This window comes from Austrofundulus limnaeus, unplaced genomic scaffold (genome assembly GCF_001266775.1).
Source record: "Austrofundulus limnaeus strain Quisiro unplaced genomic scaffold, Austrofundulus_limnaeus-1.0 Scaffold57, whole genome shotgun sequence".
NCBI lineage: Eukaryota > Metazoa > Chordata > Actinopteri > Cyprinodontiformes > Rivulidae > Austrofundulus > Austrofundulus limnaeus.
The window spans coordinates 2,121,506-2,146,594 of NW_013952459.1; the positions used below are offsets into that span (position 1 = coordinate 2,121,506).

General features: G+C 37.0%; 1 protein-coding gene across 1 annotated transcript in view; it reads right to left on the reverse strand.

Moving 5' to 3' along the window:
* Positions 1–25,089, reverse strand: part of rgs3a (regulator of G protein signaling 3a) — a gene marked incomplete at its 3' end in the record, with an annotated part of 147,087 nt that overhangs the window by 19,819 nt on the left and 102,179 nt on the right. The window contains 1 exon segment of the mRNA XM_014009397.1: positions 3,777–4,739. Coding sequence (XP_013864851.1) covers positions 3,777–4,739 — 963 coding nt within the window.

Genomic DNA, 25,089 nt, shown 5'->3' on the forward strand with positions numbered 1-25,089 from the left:
AACTGAACTCAACAGTGTTGTTGTTGAGAACTTATTATTATCAATGTAGACTTGATAGCTGTAAAAGACAGAGTGGTGCAAAACACTCCAATCCGTTTATATTGGTTTAAGTTATGTCTGGGAAGTTCAAGGTGTTGTAATTATAAGGCATTATGAGGTATTTTTTTAATCAGAGTTTGCACAGAGATGCAGATTTATTTATTTTATAAATGTACCCTTGAACCAGGAAGGTATTTGCTTAGCCTTATAGCAGGTATTTATTGTTACTAAGATGCTCAGCTCATTGCAATTGAAAGTGGCAGGTGGTCTCATACACCTAGAGATGAGCGTTTGTGTTTATACTGAAAACATGATCTCGAAACTGAAGTTGTTAATAACAAAAGCCACTTCATTTCTGTTTGTAATCTTTATGATAAAATACGGCATATGTGTCGAACTCAAGGCTTGTGGGCCATAACTGGCCCTCTTTAACATTTTATTCAGCCCCAAAGGTAACACTTGAAAGTTAAACAGTTTTGTGCTTTCTCGTTTTGTCACTAGATTTTGTGCATTCTTCACATGACAGATGGTCAACTTTCAGTCCAAAAAGTTGAATCTAATAATAATATTTGATTTTCCTGTGGAAAGAGCAACAAGGAATCAATTATAATGATATTTTCTGTATTATACTCTTATTTTGAAGTCAAATAATTTGATTTTTAGTGAAGGTTCTCTTTTTTCAACCTGATTTGCTGGATTGTGATAAAATGTATATTTACGTTATAATACACGAAATTGTTGTTGATAGAGTATAAGGTATATATTTTGTGTGTATATTGCTGTGAAACTATGGGCCAGAAAGATTTTGTATTCCTGAATAAAGTTTCTTACTTACACAATAATAAAGTGTGCACCAAGTCTAATATTAGGTTTATCAGATCATCTATTGATTTTGACAAACACCACAAAATTCGCATGTTTGACTTTGGAAATTTTTGTGACAATGTTCCATTAATTTGGGTCAATAATAACTTTGAGGATTAGCCAAGAAGAGTCTCTTAGTTTAACAATCACTTTTTTAAAGCTGCTCTCTGTCTCTGGTTTTCCTTATACTGAAGATGAGCCTGTGAAGGAAAAAAAAAACGTGAGTGAAAGGAAAATGTGCAGAGTGGAAAGAATGACAGGACTGGAGTTAGAGCAGAATAAAGGCCAAGTAAACAGTGGCTGGCAGCAGGATTAATAAGAGGTGACACAGGAAGGTTCAGACAGTGAAGTGGCACAAAACACAAACACCTTATAATGCTGGTTTTTATGCAAAAGATTTAAATGTATAATCAAATGTAATTAAATAAACCAAATAACAACTGTGTTTTATATTAATGAAGGTAGCATAAATGCAAACAGAAACTAAAGTTCAGCTTTCATAATGTTTTTCAAAAGGTTAAAAAAGAGACAGCTGGAAGTGATTGAAATGTGCATCTTAAAATTGAGCCCAGTGGAAATCTGGGACCTCATTCCAAAGCAGTCCAAATGCCTTTTTAATTTATTATACTGTGCATAAACATTTCACTTTTGTGCGCAGAATATTTGCTTTTATGACTTTATGTCAAGCTGTTATAATTTTAATATGATAAAATATTTATCAAAAATGTGGTGTTTGTTCAAATCTTTAAAAAAACTAACAATCCTACAAGAATCTGCATTAAGACTGCAGCTGTTTCTCATTAAGTGCCTAACATTATTAAAAAGCAAAGTTGGTAAACCTCTTTTAAAACAGATTCCCATCAATGAGTTAAGTTCTACTGATGTAAAAATAAAGCAACTAATTATTTTCAGATTCTACTCTGCTGAAACAGCACATTACCCCAAAGCAGTGGGTTGTAAACCTTTGATAGCATTAGAAGAAAATATATTCTATGTGCATGTTGGAGCATAAATCAGTGTAATGGTGGCCTCATAAAAGTTCAGTTTTTCAGGGAGAACACACAAACAGACTTCTCTGTGTTTTGAGCTGTTGCAAGATTTACAAATTTGGGAGATGGGGGGTGGGGGTGGGGGTGGGGGTTGCAGATTGTTTTAAATAATGGAAACAAACGCCTCAAAGGAAACGTGTTCATGACGCCAATAGGTAGTAAAATTACCCTCGAATCTGCCAAGACAAACAGGCTCCAGCTCTGTCTGCTGCATTCCTGTGCTGCACAGTGCACACACACTGCCATTTAAGGCTGTCGACTGTGCTGACAGACTTGTGGAAGGAGAGGCAGATAAAGAGGAGCTGCACTTCTGATTTTCGATGATGATAAAGCGCCCACTTGATTACCTCTGTCTCTCGGCTGTCATTAAGTCTGCTAGAACCCAGCAGAGTTCTAAAAGGACGGTCTTTCTCTTTTAATCCCATCCTATTTTGGTTTGTCTCCTCTGGCTTGTTTCTTCTTGTCTGTCTGCAGAGGTGCAGGTGGAGGCAACCACCTTAGAGCTGATCGTTCGTTTGCATTCCAGTAAATGTGTCACACATTTACACCATGATGCATTAAAATGTGCAGAACATAAAGGAGGTTTTATTTCATTTCCCAGTATTTGCCAAAGAGAAGCAGACTCCCAATGATGATACATGCTACCCTCTGCTGGACATTCACAGCAACTACTACAGACACAAAAATGCAGAATCAACTTTTTAAACAGTCATCAAAAGGCACACCTTTAAGACTGCATTCACCTTTAGAGGAAATGTCTTATTTCTATTTTGCTATTATATGGAACCAGGGCATATTTTTCAGCCTTATGTTAAACTGGTTGTGTATGCATTCAAAATGGGTAAAACACTGTTAGAAAAGTTCATCTATAATTTTATACCCATTTTATTCTGCTGTCATTGCAGTTGTTTACAAATGAACAACATTAGTGACTAAGAAAATTCTTATATAATGCTATAATTCTTGTTTTTTCATAGCTTTTAAATAAACTATATAAAGTACTGTTAAGTATTACTAGTAACACTTCCTTTAAAAAATGTTTTTGTGTAAATCATCACAGAGTCAATATTAGAACATGGTAAAAAATGAGTATGTAAGAATCTAACATGTAATATTTTCCCAATATTTCATGAGAAAATTATATTTATTTTACATTTAATGTTCATATAATAGCAAAAAAAATGTAGAGTGTTTTTTCGCAAAATAAAATTTTTATTAAAATTTTGCATAATATTCACAAACATTGTTTTAGGTTTTATGAAAATAAAGAGCAGAAACAATAAGATTTTTTCTTCACTCTGCACCCATTTTATTTACGGAATGATTTTTTTTTAATTTTAATTTTACTTTATACACATTGTTTTGTTTCTATTAATGAAATATATTGAAATGAAAATTATAGTTTACAAACCTCCTGCAGTCAAAAATAAATGCAAGTTTTGTCACTTATTTATTAGAATTTAGATACATAATCTTGTTTTGTATTAAAACATCCTCTGCAAAATATGTGCCTGGTAAACTGACTTACCTTCTCATTATTTTGGGTTCTATTGTTTTAAAAGAACCTTGTGTACTTTCTCAGTTTAACCACTTGATGTCACCCGTTTTATACAAACCAGAGAATGGCTACAAGAAGTGGGTAAAGTGTTTGGGCAATCACGATGCAACAGTTATAAAGATCTTCAAATAGGAAACGAATGATAGAAAAATAAAATATTGAAATGTTTTTTGAAATATTATAAACTAAATATCATCACTGTTTATTTTTTGTTTCTTGTTTCTCTTTGTCAGTGTCAGTAAATGTGAATAACGTAGAGTTCCTACCTTCCTCCCAGAGAAAAGCATACACAGCTGATGCATGGAGCCTCCATTCTTCATCAGCTCTTTTTTCAGAGTTTTGGGTGATGGAAGTGTCCAGCCCCCCTTGTGGTGCGCACCACCAGACTCCAGGCAGTTGATGGCGTTGTCGGAGGTGAAACAGGGCGTGCGGGGGTCCTGCAGCAGGCTGCCCTCGCTGTGCGTACGCCGGCGGAGAGAGTTCTGCACGCTGAGCCTCCCGCCTCCATGTTTCTCGCATGTGGCGCCTTCCACCATGCTACGGCGCTTGCTGTCACTTCGCTGCAAGTATGCATCGTCGCTATCGTCATCCTCCTCCTCCTCCTCTTCTTCTTCAGATTCCTCCTCTTCGTCCTCATCGTACTCCTCCTCATCTGTGTTGGGTGAGGAGAGGGCATCGGCGCTAAAGGAGCGATCAAGGCGCAGCTCAGGGATGACAAACGAGGAGGAGGAGGAGGAAGGGGGGGCGTTCGTGTCAGGAGGCTCTGAGACATTGTCCTCGTCTGTGTTTGACACCACTAAGTTTAAGTTGACCTCTTCTTCATTCCGGTCTTCATCTCCCTCCTCACTTCTTGCGCTCTTTTTGCTGCTCCGCTCGTCTTCGTCGTCTTTCTTATCTTCTTCATCTTTGCTCTCTTTCCAGATGTCCATCTCCTGCCCCTCTATACTCTTTGAATCCTCCCCTTCTGTGGAGGGAGGGGGTGTGGGGGGCACCTTATGTCGCTCAGAGGAGCCCAGAAGCCCTCCAAGTGGAGTGTAGACTTCATCCAAGGGTGTGAGCGGCTCTGAGGGCTGAGGACTTAGTGTTGGAGGCTCCGACGGGCTGGAGGGATAGAGGCTGCTGTCCTCGCCCTCTGTGCTGTTGGTGGGCATGTGGAGGCCTGCATTCTCTCGACCGCTTTCCACTCCACCCAGCTCACAGGAAGAGGCATCCACCTTAGGCTCCAACATCTAGAAAAGACAAATTAGAAAGACAGGAGGAGAGACTAGATGGTCAAATCTGTTTGGACCTTTAATAAACTGGCTGTATGAACTGCAACAGGTTGAACACTTATTGTTTATTGCAACCAGTCTATTCTGAATGATTGTACTAGGCTCTGAAATATGCCCATCATGAACCGTGACTGGGGTATTGAGAGTATACATTAATGTCTCTTGAGAAGGTTAAAATCAGGGCCGGCCCTAGCCAATTTGCTGCCATAGGCAAGATATTAGGTGGCGCCCACCTGTGCAATTATCTAAATCTCAGTGCCAATGTACACCCATTAACATATCAAATTAAATAGTTTTGTCTTTGATATTCATTAATTTTTATCTTTAGAAACCAGGTTGTCCAATTCAAATAGTTAACGATATAATTAATTTGAAACAGAATACCAGAAGTCTACCTCATACTGGCCAACATCTGTTGACAACGAGGAACACCTGTTCATGCTAACGAACAGCTGTGGAGTGAAGCAGTTCTAAGGGGGTCCCAGAAAAATCCCCTGAAAAGTTTTTGTAAAAGATCTACTCAAAACTATGCATTTTCCAGCCATTTGAAGAACGTTTTACTAAAATAAAATAAGTATTTTCTGAAGGTAGAACACTGAAAACCAGACTTTAGCCTGAACTTTTTGAGATCATAACTGAAACTTTCATTATCCTTATTTAGTTTTTTGTTTACACAATGAACACCAGTAGTTAGCCTTTACTGCATCATGTGATACTTTCACCATAAAACATCCTCCGCACCATATAACACCTCATGTAGTAACAAAACATCTGAGGAACCCATCAAACAAAATACCTTCATAAATGTAACAGTGATTATTCTACAGACTAAATCAACGGTGATTTTTTTTTCATCCCCCATTTGTGGCACCCCCTAAATGGATGGCATCCTTAGCATTTGCTTATACTGCCTATGCAGCAAGCCGACCCTGGTCACAACGCCAGTTTAAATGATGCAAGTCTGGTCAGGATCAGAAGAGCAGTGGTATTAAGAAGCCTATTACAACCGCAAAGTTCTGCCTGAAGGGGACAAAGATCACAAATGCAACCGTGACTTTAGTTTTAGAATAAAATCAACATGACCTTATTTTTCTCAGAACTTTAAACGTGTTATAAAATGACTTCCATAACACCCCATCTTCATACCATGCTATTTTTAGGTGAAATGGATGTTAGAGAAAACCCAGTAGTATTGTACCCAGTTGGCTTCACCCCATTCATTTCTACTGTTCTGCCCAGAACTATTGTGCTCCATAGAGTTTGCTGCAGTGACTCAGTCAAACTAAACTAATAATGAGACTTGAGGGACTGTGGGATGAGGAAACAAGCCAGAACTTTTACAGAAATTGATTTTTAAAAAAGAAATTCACTGCAGAAGCCAGCCACTTCTCCATCCACTCTCTTATCTCCTCCCTGGTGAGTTTCTCTGCAAATTGCTATACGTTCTCCCAAACTCAAATGACCACACAAATATACTGTATAAATACATACATACATACATATACTGTACATATATATTTAGCACCTCACTTCTTCACACTCACTTTCCAGTAACACAAGAATGTAGAATGTTCGCAGCCCAAAACCCAGTGTTTTCATCTGCGGCGGACACTCTATCTGCATTACCTCCTTCTCAAACTCTGCTGATTTGAGATGTCCCTTTAACCTCCTCCAGCTCACAGAGTCAACCTCATGGAGCTGTGTGTGGGAAGATCATTACAAATTCATTTTGAGTGGGCAAGCAACAAATCAAATCTTCAGAATTTTTGTTTAAATCAGACAAAAGTTGCAACAATTCAAACCTGTTAGTTAGGGTAATTTAGGAAACACAAAATATACGGGGCATTTTTTAAAAGTTTATCTTACAATTGCTGCTGTTTTTCTTGTTTGTTTTTTTTTTCATCAGAGGTAGGGGTTCAAAGATCTGTAATGAGCAAATAATAGTTTCATGGTTTTAATACAGTGTGGATTAACTAAGAATTTCAAGCATTTGTGTATTTTGGAAAGTTCAAAAACCTTAATCTTGTTTATATAGCTTTGCATAGTTGATATTACTTTACTTTGTTGAGTTAGAAACCATTATATTTTGGCTCTCTGCGAGCTTTTCAGCACACTTACAGTACGTGGCTGTGGTGCCTTGGTAAAAATAGTTTACATCAGAACATCCAGAAACCAGAAGCACTAGAAATGATTTTGATGGGGATGTTAATTCTGAAGCATTAAGTTAAATAACATCATCTTAAGTAAGTGTTGATTTTTTTCTTTACTTCAACTGTCTTGTATTCATATTTATTAAAGAAGAATACAACAGTTACACATGCATTTGAGCATGATATGTTAAGTTACTGCATTGTATGTTGGTTTAATATATATAATTATATATATAATATACTTTTTGAAAATTCCAGTTTTATTACATTTGTGTAAGTGTGCAGTACTATGTGGCCCGTTGGTATTGCCGATAAACTATTGTGACCCCTTCCATCATTTTAGTCACCCATCCCTGAGTTAGAGCATCACCATAAGAAGTCCCACATGTCTTAATAAAAGCAGGTGAATACAACTGTGATGGAACTAATACTTTAGGTTTAAGCCAGTAATTCAAGACATACTTTAATGACCTAAGTTTTCATGACATGCTGTTTATCAGTGGATAGAATGATTAAAGTCAGAACAAGACTTGCTAACAACAATCATTCTTAGATATCACTTGTGTTTATCTTTGTGTTTTCCCTTGACCCAGCATTTCCTTAGCATGAAATCTTGCTTTAAGATGACATAATAGTGTTTGTTTAACAGTATATACAACCCCTGGCAAAACGTATGGAATCACCAGTCTTGGATGAGCACTCATTCAGACATTTCATTCTGTAAAACAAACTCAGATCAAAAACATGACACAATAATAAGGTCATTCCAAAGTGCAACTTGTTGGCTTTCAGGAACACTCAAAGAAATGAAGAGAAAACATTGTGGAAGTCAGTGAATGTTACTTTTATTGGCCAAGCACAGGGAAAAAATATGGAATCACTCAAATCTGAGGAAAAAAGTACGGAATCATGAAAAACAGATAAACAAAAGACCATTCAAAATACATCACTAGTATTTAGTTGCACCACCTTTGGCTTTTATAATGGCTTGCAGTCTCTGAGGCATGAACTTGATGAGTGACAAACAGTATTCTTCATCAATTTGGTGCCAACTCTCTTTGATAGCAGTTGCCAGATCAGCTTTGCAGGTCAGAGCCTCCTTGTGGACCTTTTTTTTTAATTTCCACCACATATTTCTATGACAACAAACAATACAGGTGCTGTGCATTACTGCAAAACATCTTTACTTTGGTCTCATCGGCCCAATCTGATTGTAAAGTGTGAGGTATATTTGAACCTCAAAAAGACCTCAGGCAAGTATGTAAAACTCTGAAAGGCCTCATTATGCAAGTTAACCCATGATGATGAGCTGCGGTCACAAGACGCCCTGCTTTAACTGCAAATAATGCTGCCTCCTCCCAGGCAGCAATGGTGATATTTTAAAAGCTATTTGCATACTTTTGGAGCTCAAATTAGTTTTCCCCACATGCCACTGCCATGGTAGTACTCCTCTTTAAACTTTTGACCTCAGCAAAAAGCCACTTGACTTTAACTTTGGATCAACAAGGAACAAACCTTTAAACTAATATCCTCTGTCCTTAACTTTATCTCATATAAACAGTGTGTTGCAACATGTATGTCAAAAATAGAAATCTGCTTATCCTGCCTGTATTACTTAGTGTAAGACCTAAATCTAAAGCAGGACTAATGTATTTAATATTTGTGAAAGATGCTCTGGAATAAATTTGTGGAGAAATAATCTTAGTGTCATGTTGTGTGTTAAATTAGGTGCTGATGTTGATTTTGATGCTGGATTAACAGACCTGCAGGATAAGACAAACAAAATATTTGATCCTTCTGAAGAAATTCTCACCAAAAGACGTAGTAGGAATAATAATAAAACTACTATTATCTAGGCTAAAGCTTTGAATTATCAAGTACTGAGATTCTGTTTTTCTTTTTCTATATGTGACCCTCATAGATGGAGTAAAAAGGATTAGAGAATCTGGGTCGAGGACCTAATAATTATGTTTTGCTTCTTTTAGATGGCGTGGTTCTTTATCAGATCATCACCCTGAGCATAAATAGGTTTAAGTAGCATAAGTCATTTGCAGCAAAAACTGAAACAGGCAGGCAGACTCAGACCTCAGCTTTATATATTTCTTTAGGTTTATCTTTCAAGAAATGGGTTCTTTTCATAATATCAATGTGTGTCGAAGAGATAAGAATATCATTTTCTTTGCACACCGAGCCTAAATTTTTCTAATGCAGTTTTTGTTTTTCCTGCTCCCAAGGCTTGCTCATTGTGTTCAAAGTGATTTATTACTTTGGCCACTGTGGGTATTTTAAATACAAGAGCATGACTGACTGATTGAAAAAATTGCTACATTTTATACATTGCAGGAGTGTTTCTGCATGTCAGTGGTACATTTTAATTTTCAGGCCCATTAAAGAACAAGTCACCAGTTTCTATGATTCATTTCACCTCAAAATAAACTTTTAATCTTTTTTATCAATGTTATTTTTGTTGTTTTTAGCAGTAAAAACGACCCTAAAAATTTAACTGATGCAAAAAAACAAAAAAAAAAACAGAAGTTGAGCAAACAAAAGTTTTGAAATGGGTGGAAATTTCATTGGTATAAAGTGATTATTGTTGCAGAAGCATCACATGTAGTACTAAATGACTTTTATAACTTAGTGTGAAAATTCCATCACCATAAGAAATAAAATTCCCTTTAACAAGTATTTATAAGGAATCCAGTTCATCTCCTGATATAGTTTGACCTTGAATAGATCCTTTGAGTCCTGTGTGGGACCTTCATCCTCTCTGTTTTACTTTCACTCATCATCTGGTTCTGGTACTATTTTGGCACCAAGCAGGACTGGGGTGAAGAAAAGTTCATGCTTTGGTCTGGTTCTTTCGAAACTCTAAATGATCCAAACAAGATGGAATGCGATGCCTCAGGAACAACGCTGGGCTTTTAGTCGGACATGACAGACCATCTCCTCCTTTGTTCAGGTCTCGTCAGTTTCTATAATCCAAGCGGTCACTGAGCTTGTGGATAAACAAACAGCCTCAAGGAGATCCAGACCTCTCCTCTCATACTTTTAGTTCTTCCTTAACCTTCCTGCAGTTCTATTTTATTAGTTCAAAGTAGTGTTACAAACATGACTTTAAGGCTTCTCAGTCTTGTTCAGGGTGGAAATGCACTTTCATAAAAACAATAATGGAATTAGGTGAAAGGAAAATCATCTGCTTGTATCCATTTCCACTCCTCTCTTTTCCCTTCTGATTTTGCTCCAAATGATTCGCATTAGGAAAGTCGTTACTTAGATTATGTTTTTTAGAGGGTTGTCAGAGTTTCAATAGGTTGATTTAGCAAGCGAAACATCTGAAAATATCATGAGACGTTCTTATCTTGCCATCATGTGGGATTTAGCCCTGAGCACCTTCTATTTCTTCCCCAGCTCTGCTAACACAAGCCCCTCTCTGTTGAAGTTATGGTTTAAGACACAATGGAGTCACCTGTCCTGTCACATACACGTGTTCCCGCTCACATTCCCTGCAGAGTACACAAACAAGCAAACACAAACAAACTGGAGCAGCGTCATACAAGCTGTACTCAAACATCATGTTCTCATTTTCTATTCAAGGATATAAACAAACGTCAAATTAACAAACTTGAACATGTTCTAAAACAAAATTCACCTTGTTCATGTTTACCACCATGAACTCAGCAGGTATGCTTAAAAACTACAATTGAATACAAACAAGCAAATGTTCAAAATGATCTATATGGTGTGTGAGGGATGCTATTATGCTAATGCATATACAATATACTGTATGTGTTCTCAGGTGCATTTCAAAGTCACCAATGATTCACGGAGTAGTATTTTCCTTCCTACTACCTCAATTAAGCAAGAAAACAAAACCAACTCTGAAGAGGCAGAGAGAGGGAGACGCAGGCTGAGAGACTGAATAGATGATGGTGACAAAGTGGATAAGACAAGCAGAAGGGAGGAGGGAAGTCAGTGAATGGCGACGACACAGAAATGAGATGAGTTGGATGGCAGAGAGAAAGGGAAAAGAGAGCAAAGGAGACATTTGGGACTAAATTATAAATATAAGTGCATATCAGAAATCAGTAAAACTTCAATGATGCAAATAAAAAAAACTACATTCCTATTTAAATTAGCTTTTTGGCTATAATTTAGATTTTTGATACATAATTTTTATAGCTCGTGTGTGTTTATATGGAGGATGGAAAGTGACATAATTAGAAATAAAAGCAGATATATATAAATGGACCAATAAATAAATACACGTAAAATACACCACTTAAATTAAAAAGCAGAACTTTACCTAATGTTTTATAATTTAATTTGCTTTCCTAATTATTTTTCCAGCTTAGTTCCAATAAATTATATATTTTAGCACAGAATTTACATTTTACTGTTTTTTAAAAATATATATTTTTTGTTTTTCCTTTTAGATGCATTTATCTCTCTTAAATTGTTAAAGTTTAAAGTTTAGTTTAAAACAAAGGCAAGGAGAAAAACTTACCCGTGCCTTTGTTTTTAACTAAACTTTAAGCTGAACTAAGGCATCACAAGCATGCACAAGAGGTCTGCACATGGATTCTGCTCCATCCTGTCTGTTGATCAATATGAAAGGAGCTGTCCCATAAAGGGCCCCCCAACCTTATTTGCATAATGAAGCAGAAATGCATAAGGTAAAATAAAAACAGGAGACAGAGAAGCAACACGTGGGAATAAATCTTGTGGGAAAAAATATAAAAAAAACAATTAAATATAATCATTTAAGAGACATGGTGTATTTTAAGTGTATTTATTTATTTATTTGTCCATCAATTTATTTCTAATGATGCCAGTTTTGGACTTTGATGTGTTTATGTTAGCGATGCAAGATCATCATAATGTCACATTGCAGATCCTGCAGTGTAGGAGGTAAATTAAATCAATGTGTTATCTAGGAACTAAATCACTAAACTATAAGTCATTATACTAAATGACCACGTTTAGGCTTTTATTTTGACAGGCTGCTTTTGACAGCCTGTTTTCTGAGGTGTGTCTCAGATAAACTCATTTTGAGGCTGTCTCTTTAAATCCAAAAGACGTGTAAGTAAAGTTTTATTTATAAAGCGCCTTTCACAGAAATATATTCACAAGGTGCTGTACAATCATTAACAGTTAAAAAATGGTAGAAAGAATAAAATGAAACAGAAAAACATAATTACATATAAGCAACGAAAAACTGAAACATCAAATCAAGAAATTAATTTCTAAAATTGTAAATCAAACACAAGGTCAATGCAGGTCAAAATATACAATAATACACAAAAACACAATGAATGCGGGAGAGAAAAATATGGCGTAAGTTCAATAGTAAAGAAAAGACAGATTGGCGAGCATTCACAATGGAGGTAGGCTGGTAGTAATGGTGAAATGGTTAGCTAAACACTTGAGTGCAAAAGTGAGTTTTTAGGAGTGTCTTGAAAGAGACAATGTTATCAAGGAAGCACAGATTAAATGGGAGTTCATTCCAGAGCCTGGGGGCCACAGAGGAGAAGGCACGGTCACCACGGGTCTTAAAGCGAGTGAGGGGAACCATAAGGAGATTTTCATCTTGTGAGCGGAGGTCTGTATCACACCCCGCCCACCTCCAGCTTCCAGAGCAGTCCATTCTAGTTTGATAAAAGGATTTATGACTATTAATTAAGAAATATCAACAAGGGAAGACTTCCATCTATCCAGCCTTACATGTTGGAGCCAGAGAGTGAACCCAGAGCCAGAGGAGAATGAAGACCACCATACTGGTAGTAGTTCAGAAAATGTCACAGAAAATAGGTGAAAACTGAAAAGGATTGAAAAATACGACCCAAACAGAATGTAAAGATATCTATGAGAAACTAAATTCAAATGTTCTGCACTCCTAGAGACTCCAAGTACACAACAAACTGTATTTAAAGGTCAAAAAGGTGGATTTTGCACAATATGTCTCCATTAAAGTGTTATTCAAGTCATCTGTTGAAATTCCATCTTATTTTTTTTCATATTGCAATAAATACAAAAAATTCACAGTGTCAGTTTTTCATAGCATATAGCCCTGGTTTATGTGTCTGTCTATTATCAAAATATCTCATGAACAACTGAACAAAACTTCTAAAATGTATTCCTTATATGTACATCTACAACACATTATCTTTTGGAATCAACCCAGTGGTCTTAGTATTATCTAAGTGTCTGTGCATTGGCAGATTTGAACCCTTTTATTTGTTGAAAAATAATTCACATCTTTACTGTTTTCCTGGATCAAAATGGATCTGGGTCTAAAATAAAAGAAAAATCACAATTAAAAATAGGTGAGGAAAAAAGTCCACATAAAACGACCAAAGATAAACTTTGGGAAAAATATTTGAAGGTTGAAAAAAAAAGTGATGACAACTATAGTTTATATGCAGATCTGCCTCCCCTCTTGTTGCTCAAAGGAAATTCCAAAACAGTTATCTTTAAAGCTAAACAGGCCATGAAGAAAAAAATAGCCTTGACATTATTTCCTGCATTTTGTCGCCCGGGGATAACCATGTGACCTCATGTGTCTCGTTGTTACCGTGGCAACAAGAGACCCATCCCAGGGGAGCAGCTGTGATGCGCGGTCTCCAAAAGCTAAAGGTGTACCTATCTGAACTCTGTCCATGCAGCTCCCCCCCCCCCAAAACCCTTCTGCTTCTCAATTACAAGGTGCCATCTTTCATCTCTACCTCCTTTCTTCTTTTTCATTTCCTGCGTCTTTTTAAAGCAGGGTGTTATATAAAACAGGGCTTTATTCACCTAAGTCTAATATTTGCAGGTGACAGTCTAATGTAGCCAATATTACGTTTGCTGAATTCATTCCTGCAATACATATCAATAAAATATCATAATTAGAAGTGCTGAGAAAAATACTGCACACTTACATACAAGAAGGCATAATATATTTTCCTCTTTTCCACTTCCTGTCATTATCTCCACTCAGCTGGGTGACTAAGTGATGCACAAGTAATAACTTGCGACTCACGTTTACGCTGTTCAATACCTTCCTTTACTCACTGACCAGTCTCATTGATTTCCTCAAAAGATGTGTAAGGTTAGATCATTTTAGAGGACACATCCTGTTTACCTAGCCCAGAGGGTAAACACACAAACAACAATGGTGATAAATTAGTAGAACAAAGTTAATCTGATTTGCTTCAGTTCGATGTCTCCACTGAGCTCCGACATTTAGAAGATCTGCCAAAATGCAACACTTAAGCTTAAAAATATAAATAATTAGTGGGGATGTGGAATGAGTGTTCAACTGTTTTTTTGTTTTGTTTTGTTTTTTAATTTGCGTGTGAGTCACGCTCAATCAGTGATGCACCTTCTGTATTTTTAAACGGAGGCACTCAATCCTCGCTGAGTCATCAAATGCAAATATAGCACGATTTTGCAGCACTATAAACGCATTTTAGTTTGATCTATTTGGTGTCTTTAAAGAAACTGGGAAACACCCTGATGCAATGTTGGAAAAGTTCGTGTAACGCTTTCTCTTTTCTCTTTCTTCGCAGTTAAAGAAGTTATTTAAAAGACAAATTACATGTTAGGGTATGCTCCTTATCTAAAATCAACCCACCACTGTTTATTTTTGTTACCTGCCTATAAAAAGCTTAACTCCATAGCAGGAAGAGAACAGTTATAAACTTGTTAAAGTAGATATATCATGCTTTCATTTTTTTTCTTTTCACAAAGTAAATCATGCAAAGAAACTGTCACTTATTTTTAGCTTCCTGCTGTGTGACTCTTTCTTTATAAATTTACATTCTTTCTTGGGCTATTTTCTAAAAAACAACTTATTTTAATGCCATCTTTTTTAAAATGTAGTCATCTTTAATGCTTCAATTCAGGTGTTTCCAACGTGATGTAACCCCATTGCAAGTGAGCTACTACTGCAACTGTCAATTCTGTGGGTAAAACCTAATATTACCTGGCTGTTTCCCAATCTGGAGCTGTTCTCAACACAAGGGAGTAACATTATTTAAACAAAATCAACAAGCCTTTACATATAGTGACCTATAAATAATGCTAAATGTGACGGGTTAATCACTGCATGGTTTTATTTACTTGTTTTACGTGCAATTCCTAAAAATGTTTTACTGTGACTTCAGAACACTGGAATTTAAAATATCTATAAAGAGAATACTTGAAAATGATTGTAAAAAGATGATAATATAAAGAAAAATAAATTAAATGTAAAGAGTAAGAGATGAGGATGGGGGTTGACAGACTGCAGGCAAAAACCTGTTCAGGAAAAAAAACACCCTTTTAATGTCCCATGAGCTTATAGCAAGAAAATATTAAAGTGGAAAAATCAGTGTGGAGTACTTGGAAGATTCTTTCAGTGGAAAATTGTCATTAGCAACTCCTTGGGGATGTGATGCTGCTGTTATCTCCCTCAAGAGTGATAGTTAGCTTGTTTGTGAACACAATTTTCCACTAAATATAGTCATACATACGCAAGTTGTTTGTTTGCCTTAAGTGAAATCATATGTTCCAATCTACGTCACTGGTTGTTACATAAACTCAAATACTCAACTTATTTGTCACATTCCACCAATCACATGTGTCTAACATGGAGGTTTGCATGTGCCTGTTACAGCATCCTGTATGATGATAATCCAGATGTTAGATTCTGATTACTAGCCTTTATGCTTGTGGGCCTTCAGGCGTTCATGTCTGCACTAGCTAAATATATATTAAAGCTGAAATGACATCAAGAACCATCTTGGACCCAATATTTAGGGGCCATTATCGCTTTGTGTATTACCAAAACCTTTTTAAATAGCCTGACCATATAGATGATCAATGTCTAAATGGCTTTATTATATGCACCGCAATGCACCAGCCTCTTTTGGCCTCGATTTCACTGAGCGACCAGTGAGAAGAAATAGTTATCGGGAAACATGATCAGACCCAAAGGGAAGCAGAAACCAGAGCATGAAATGGGGTGCAGGGGGGAGGAAGCGAGCGTAAAAGGTGTTCTACATCCAAGAGGTGAGCACTGAAACGTAGAAGTACAGCTCACTAAAATCAATCAGAAGAAAACTGGATTGAAACACTGTCTGACCTTGGGGAAAATATTTCATTTTCAGTCTTTGTGAAACAAGAGTTTATAAAAACAAGTTAACCTTGAAGATTTTTCACCCAACAGTGGCCAATCACATCAACATTTTAAGTTTGTATTATATTTTACTGTTTCAAATAACTCTGCAGGGGCTCCAGTAACACACTTCTGCAGTAATATTATTTATGTCAGTAATTAAGAGTAAGAAAGAGCAGAAAAACAGTGGTCCGGTGTGTTTGTGTTTTGTGGAGATATATAATTATATATTTGTTATGAATAAGTATCATTTTTCATTCAAATCATCAACTAAAGGATGAAGATCTACCTACATTTTTCTTTTCTTGTTTTGAACGGAGAATGCAACCAAACTTTATACTGTCTTCAGGATTTCTTCTTCATTTAACAGCCTTTAAATAAAATCTATGCACATGCTAACTTTGCTGTACAGAGTATGTCAACAACATCTGAGGAATCAAGTCCAGACAATGTCAGATGTTGTCTTCTAGCCTTAAATTTTAATTGTTTAAATCCCGGTCTGGGGACCTTTCTGGGTAGAGTTTGCATGTTCTCTCTGTGCATGTGTTTTCTATGGGCACTGCGGCTTCCTTCCACACACCAAAAACATGACTGTTAGGTTAAATGGTAACTTTAAATTGTCCCTAGTAGTGAGAGAGTGAATGGTTGTTTGTCTCTATGTGTGTCCCAGTGATGGACTTGCGACCTGTCCAGGGTGTACCCCGCCCCTCACACTGTGACTGCTGGATATGGACACCAGTGACCCTGAAAAGAAGAAGCGGGTATAGATGGATGGATATTATATCAAGTTTAGGTTATGTTAGAAAAGCAAAGTCCAAAATTACAGAAACAGCTAATAGAACCCTTATTTACAGGAATAACTGGGAGTAATCATCTCATCATTGTGTAAAACTTTTGGCTCACTTCTTGTTACTTCTACGTTTTATAGTTTAATGACAACTACTAATATTTTGTAGCAGGACCCAGTTTCGTCCAAGCTTCATCTTTTGGACAGATGGACTTGTATCTAATTGTAGAACACAGAATAACAGTGGTGACTCAACTATTGTGAGATACTCTGAACCAGTTTGTCCAAAACCAACAGCAAGAACTAAAGGCATTTTTCCCACTACTTCAGCATTTCATTTCACTAAACAATTACAGTTGCTGTTCAACTAAGGTATCCTTTACCTTTAAGATCCAATAAAGATTGATTCTTTATTGCTTTTGAGACACAAAACCTTAAATACAGGAAGAGGACATACCTACATTTTATCATAACCGTACCCTTACTCGCCATAAATTCTTCAGACATGACTTATGTTAACACTTGGATTCAGATCTACATCATATTGATTTGTATTAGCGGCTCGAATGCACTAAGCGTCTACTTTCTCATTACAATTAAGCATCCTGTTATGGAAAACCAATAGGTTTCATCCTGTGAGCTAATGCAGCTACTACACACTTTTAGATAAGACTGGGGAGAAACCCATCTCTGTTCTCTGCATTGAGAAGCACACTGCAAAGCCTGCAGATCTTTGTAAGAAGTAAAAAGACCAGGCACTGTTCTTGACAACCAGAGAGGGAGGAAAAGACGGGGTTGGTTTGCAAAGCCATTACTGAAAGAAGCTGAAGGTTCAGAGAGAAAATGTCATTGACGTAACTTGCCCCATGACGCCAGACAGCTGAAGACAGTGTGACCAGTGAGGAGGACTGGAAAGGGCCCTCACAGAAACAGCGGAAAAGATGTGTGTATGTGTGCCTGTCTGTGTGTGTGTGCGTGTGTGTGTGTGTGTGTGTGTGTGTGTGTGTGCGTGTGTGTGTATACACTTGTAGGAGCATAAATCAGTTTAAACAGTCACATTGTGAGGACCTTTCACTTCCATGTGGCGACAAGAACCATAAGCTGTTACATTTAAATACAAGGACGAGGTTAAAGAGCAGGCTTGGCTGACGTTGGGATACATCTCCTGGAAATGAATGTAGTTTATGTTCTCTGCAGTAATGCTAGTGTGTTGAAGGGAAGTGTTTTAATATAGTGTGTAAGAACTTACATTTGTCTATTTTTTGTTTCTACCTATTATTGGAGGTACTAAGGTGCTGGAGTGACAAACAGTAAGGCATAAAATATGTGCCATTGTTTCTAGAGTTCTAACAATCACCTCATTTGTTCAAGCTGTTAGAACAGCTGATATATAATAATCACACTTTTTATTATTGTTTATGTGTGCACATCATAGAGTAGATGGTTGGTAATGTTTACAACTGCTCATGAACAAGAAAAAACAATGTTTTTTGTAACATCAAATGTTGCTTAAATCCTCTAGATGTATTGAAACTATACTGGAACACATAAAAACATTGACTTAACTTATTGATCATAATGCTGGTTATCAACAGGCACACTGCACACCCTGTATCTAATTCTGCCTGACTCGTTTTTTTCCCCCCGTTAGAGGAGAATTACCCCACAATTCAGCTAATGAGGAAAAGCAAAAAGCAATTTTCTCAGCGTGCTTCCTGTTGTTTTTTCCCTGTGGTCCGTCAGTTTGCCTTCTCTCCTGTTTGTATCACTTTCAGCTTGGCTCTAACATGGTTTAGAGCATGTGCTTTTAATGGCTGTCCTTCTCTTTTTCCCCCCAGACTTCACGTTTTCACACTACAACTCTCTCGGCTTTGTGACTAAGTCGTGCCAGTGGCCCTCAGCCAAACCAAGAATCACTGCAACGAAAGAATTAAATTAATATCTTATGGCCAACAACACTGACAAGTATTTTTGTTTTAATATAAAGGGAGGGGATATTAAAAGGACGGTGTTAAAGCTGTCTGAGGACAGGTTGGAATAACACGGGATGTCATTAAAAGCAAAGTCATTATAGGATCATTTATTATTCCTAAACAAACCAAAAACAGTGAAGTTAAATCTTTTAAGCCACAACAATAACACACTCTTCGTATGAGCCTGTCATAAAGATGCCCAGTGATAAATGAGCTATTATTGCTTTTTCCTATCTTTTCCTCTCATCTCGTGGTCTTCTATCTTTCCTCTGTCTATAATCAAACCGCTCCTTGCCTCCAGCTTCACAAAAATCACAGAAACTCAAAATAACTGTATGAACTCTTTAAAATATTCTTCCTCCTCCGTAAAAAAAACATTTGCATAAAATCGCCCTACTGATTACTCAGAAAATAAAAAAAACAATGCCGCAAACAGATAAGAATTAAAGAGTCATAATAAAACCCTACCTGGCAAGAAGAGGAAGAAGTTGTAAGAGTTATAATCCAGTAAAGAGAGAGAGAGGCAGTCCACACATCCCTATTAAAGTGGCCTACTTCCGCTGTCAAACTGGTGTGAGTGTTTGTGGCTGGCCAGCTGAGCCGGTGTGTGTGAGTCTGTCAGTGTGGGCTAGGCCAACTGAACTGTGCAGATCTTCAGAAAGAGATGAGAGAGAGAGAGAGAGAGAGAGAGAGAGAAAGAATACCCAAGAGACAAAGTAGGTAGACTCCCAAGCTGCACAAACAAGTAAGAAGGAAACGAGAGGAGAGAGAGAGAGAGAGATGGGAGGAGACTGAGCTAATGAGTAGAAGCTAACGAGCAATAAGAGAAGAGAGAAGCATGTGGCATGAATGTCCACAGAAAATACTAACAGCTCTGTAATGCCCTCTGTGATAGCACGTGCTTCTGCAAATATTGCCGGACATATGTGCACACAGATTGCCTCCATTTGTGCCTTCACAACACCCCCGCCCCTCCGTTTCTTTGCAAAGACATTAAGGCACTACAGCATGGTCCCATAGGATGCAGAGAGAACACAATGGACACATAAATGCTGTAAACACACCCATACGCAGGCAGTAAGAAACACATATCTTTGTGTCTCGCACAGTTGAGTTAGAGTGGAATGAAACTGGAATCATGTCATGTACGTAGTAAAAACTTCCTCTCTTAAAAGGACATTTTCTATTTCTGTGCAGTGAGCTCACCACAAGCAGCTAATCTAAAATAAGGTTGAATGTCAGTTCAAACAATGTGTTTGTTAACAGATTTAGATTTCCTTACTAAAAAGATAGATTTCACTTATGTGAAACTTTTATAGGTGAAAATGGAAATTATGTTCTTACAATTCTCTCATTACTAAACAAATATATTTGCTTGTTGTACACTGCAAATCCTAACAAATCACTTTTAACACTACTGTTTATAGGTATTTATACAAATGTATATGTTTGTACTACAGCATCACCAACAGTTTCATCATCATGGAATCTGAAAGATTTAATTATTTACCCAAATCAAGTATTTTCCTCTTAATTTTGTCATCTCAGTGTTAGAGCAAAACTAAAGAGCCAACAACATCAATGCAGGCGAGAAAAGTCTTTACCTCAGATTCCTCCATATATTTCAGAGACTAACCTTAAGTGGCAGCACTTTGTGATATGTACACATTGGTCTAAAATGTTATGATGTAGCATCACATGACATTAAACCCAAAGTACATGCAGAAACATTGGCACTTTCTTTAGTGTCGAGAAATTTTGCTCCAAACATCACTCAATCAAAATAAATTGTTCTAAATTGTTTCTATGAGTGAAGAAATGGGGAATCTTCTTGTGATTTAACAAAACACTAAAGGAATTACAGGCTTTCTAGATTAATCAGAAATCTGGTTTCTAGGTACCTTTATATTTGTTCCTAATTGTTTTTAGTTTAAATTAGATGACATAAGTCAATGTGAAGCACGTGGTATACTGTATGAGACAATATAAAATTATCTGTAATGAACTTTTTGAAGGACTTTTTTTTTTAAATTTAGTTCGACTAAAAGGTAACACCAGCGTCTTGCACAATCTGTCGACTGCACGACAGATTTTTCCCATTTTAGTTGGGTTTTGAGTATTTTCAAGCTGCTGACTGTATGCATTATCCAATTAATGCTATTTATTTATTTATTTATTTATTTATTTATTTATTTATTTATTTATTTATTTATTTATTTGTCTGTCACACCGCATTCAAAAATCAGAGCTATGGTTCTGGGTACTTAGCCCTCCCGAACTGTTTCTGCCTTTTAAGTAAAAAAAACTACATCACTTTGACTGAAGGTAATTGCCTCTTCTGAGGTGTTCGCTGATAAAACAACATTAAATAAGACTACAGTATTGACTCCAAGCAATTAAGTACCCAAATATACTGTATTATGGCCTATCAAGCCAACCATTATGTAATATGTCAATGCCAATCAGTCAATATATATATATAAAGTTCTTCCGCCATCAAAGATGATGTAAACATCACTCAGAGGCATGATGTGTCACATCCTGACAAATTAATGAAACCCTGGGGGTTGTACTTCTGACACTTCCTTGTTCTATTTTAATAAGCTTATTTATTTTTGCTTTATTGGTTTTCAGTAAAATTCCAGTAAATTAATGACATCATTACGACATGCTTACTAGCATCCTTCAAGATGGGCTAGCAAGTAGCAACATTAGTAACTGCATTTTATTTATAAATCGATATGCAAGTACATAAAAATAGAACAAAACAGCTTCCTCTGTTTATCATTTAAATTGTGTATGCAGTCATCCTGGGGATACAAATCCCTACCACCACCGTCTCTCAAACAATCAAAAGTGGGTTTTTTTTAACACAACACAGGAACTCATGACATCACTACCGTTTTCAATAGAGTCAACAATTTTAGAACATCTGTTTTTTTCCCTAAAAGGTGGTGGCTTTTTCAAAAAGAAGGAAGTGACATGATGATGCTGTAATCTGTAGCCAAAACATCTTAAATGACATCACATTCATTTCCTTTTTAGATGACATCACAGTCAACTTTTAAATGTTTTGTGGCTAAAAATTATATTTATACTTCAGATACTAAAAACATTATTTTGAAATTAATCAAGAGTATTTCATCCAATTTCATTTGTTTAGTACACTAACTTAATTCAAACAAATTCTGCATCTGACTATTTTTGTTACATTAAATGAATTCAGTAAATCGGAAAAAAAAATCTTACAACTAAGCCTTTACCAACAACATGGCAGGAGATATATTGTGTGTATAATCACAAATAAAATGTTTTTTAAGCTTTTCTAAATTTTAAAAAGTGTGTTTCTTCACAAAGACACTCTCATGTAAAACTTTCAGTTCTTTATCTTTTTACTCTCTTTTTGTTTTTAATGGGGAAAGAAAGCACACAGAGAATCAGGAGGAAAAAAAGGAAGACTGTCATCCAGGGAAGGTTCTTAAAAAGGCTTATAATCTATAATTCAGTATTCCTTGTACATATTGTATTGAGGTAGATAACTGAACTTCACAATGAATTCTCATTCATTCTCTTAGGAGAACATTTTTTTTTACATGATTGTGTCAAAGCAGTCGTCACTGAAAAGTAGAACATGTTCTTTTGGTGTTTTGTCCCACTTATTCTGGTCAACAACCACTGCTGACAAAATTCTTTGCGAAGCAAAGATCTTATGAGAATAACTATCTGATAGGAGTGTTCAATGGTAGTCAATGCAAAAATAAATAATCAATGTAAAACTGCAGTTTTACCAAACTGGTTTGAGTCAAATTTTATGAATAAAGCAGTTCAAAAAAACATAAACAAGTTAAATCTTTCTGCCTCGGAAACGACAGGGACCTCAATCAGTCAAAAAGGGACGTAGAGTCGGGCTATTTGTCTTCAAAAATCAAATAAACAAGGAAGAGAAATCTCCACCATCTCACAAAAACAACTACTGTCCTGGTTTCTCCTGGGACTGCAGCAAATAAAACTGGGTTTTTACAACCTCAACACAGTGGCGATAATCACAACCCACAAACATTAGTGACCAAAATTGAAATGAATCTACTCCACAGCACAGAAAACACAAGTCTCCACAAGTCTCAGAAAGAGCTTTTCAACTGACCATCACTTCAGTGACACAAAAATATTTGGTAATTTTACCTTAGACACCGGCATCTGGACTCTCACTGGTCCTGCTTGTTTGACGAGAGTATATGAGTGTGTTGTTACTGTTGTGTGTCCAAGTATGCGACAAAGAAAGGCACCATTCATCCACCAAAACTGTCGACAGCAGAACAAGTGCAACACAAGTGAGACTGGTCCAATCTGTTTTCTTGAATGTTTTTTTTGTTTGTTTGTTTTGTTTTGTTTCAGGATGTGTCAGCGCTGCTTTTCTCCTCTTTGTCCTGTTTCTCGTGTGTGTGTGTTGTTGCTGCAGTCCCAGCTTCTGCTCCAGCTCGGTGATAACGTGTATGCCAACCCGTGTGCGAAAGACAGTGAGCGGGAAAAGGTGGGCGGAGGGAGGAGAGGAGGAGGAGGGGGGTAAAATGAGATTTGGTGACTGAGTGGGGGGACAGATGGAATCGGGGGAGAGACAGAGTTGTGAGTGTGAAAGGAGGAGTTGTAAAAACGGGATGGATTAAAAGCGTGGGGGGGGGGGGGTGATGGAAAAGATCAAATGCAACCAACTCTCTGAAGACCAAAGCCGCCAGCGTCCTCCACTCACTCACTCCCTCTTTATGCCTTTCCACCTCTTCCCCTCTTTCTTCCCCAACTTGCTATTTTTAGAACTTGCTGTGCTGCAAATTGAAGCCTCAATTTGAAAACCTGGAAAGGAGCAGGATGGTAAGGGCCATGTCTTTCACACCTAATGAGGCACACACACACACATACACACACCCACACACACACACACACACACACACACNCACATACACACACCCACACACACACACACACACACACACACACACACACACACACACACACACACGTGAGCACTCACACTGACCTGCTCTGCTGTCCTGACCATATATCTGCTTTAGACCTGAAGCGAGTCATGTAAGCTATTCATCAGGCGTTATCTAATCACATCATGTGCTAATATATAAAGAGCTTTTCTAAATAGCCATTTCAAACAGTGTCAGTTACACTGCACAGACGCCTGTTCGACTTTTCCAGCCGCGACCAAAGGAATCGAAGAGAAACCAAATCCAGATGATGCATAAAGTAAAAGGTGACATTTAAAAAGTGGAACATCCACTTCAGTCGAGCAAGATTTTATCTGCTTGCTTTCTGGATTAATCAGGAAGTGTTTTTGACATAAAAAGTCAACTTATCCCAGCTCCATTACATGCACAGCGGAGCGGACGTCATTTTTCACACTAAGGAATGTGCATAATTAAAAGTGAGAAGGAGAGGATTTCATGCTCCGTATTACCTTCTTAGGGCTCAGCCTGCGAGGCACTTATCTGCCCTACCTTCTGTGCTGATGCATTGCCATTACATAACCCTGTTATGAATAGTTAAAGGTGAACTAAAATAAAGCCAAACCCCCACATTTCATCTTGGGGGAAATCATTAATTTTTGAAGAAAGCCAAGGGAATTTAATTGAACACTACACCACAATAATTAACATCATCCAGTCAAGAATTTGTCTGTGCTTGTGTATAAGAGCAGCAGGTAGAGGTCAGACGTTAAAGGGAACAAAAGAGGTGATGCAGGCAGAGAGAAAAGGACAGAAAAGATAACTGTAATAAAATGAGAAAAGGTGAAGACATCAAAAAAAGAGCAAAATAAGGTGAAGAAAGAAACAAAAGCGAGGCATAAAAAGACAAACCTTAACATTGGCTGGTCCTTTATATAAGTTCTGCTGTGGATTTTAAATTTTCAGCCAAAAATATTTGCAATGTAAGAAGATCTGAAGTAAAATTGCTCTCAAATCACACCACATGTGAGCAGAAAGTAATGCAAGGAGAAATTCTCCTGAGAATGAACATATCTTTAAAACATGATTTATATAAGTCAGGCACATGGGCCTTCTTCATTTTTATGTTACACTGCTGCTGAAATACATTCGCAGACCAATTTACTGGTTTATGTGACCAAACATATGTGGAGTGCAGATATATACAGTATACAGTATATACAATGCTCAAAGAAATAAAGGGAACACTTAAACAACGCACGCTAACTCCCGATCTTAATCAATGAAATATTCGCATTGAGTACTTTGTTCTG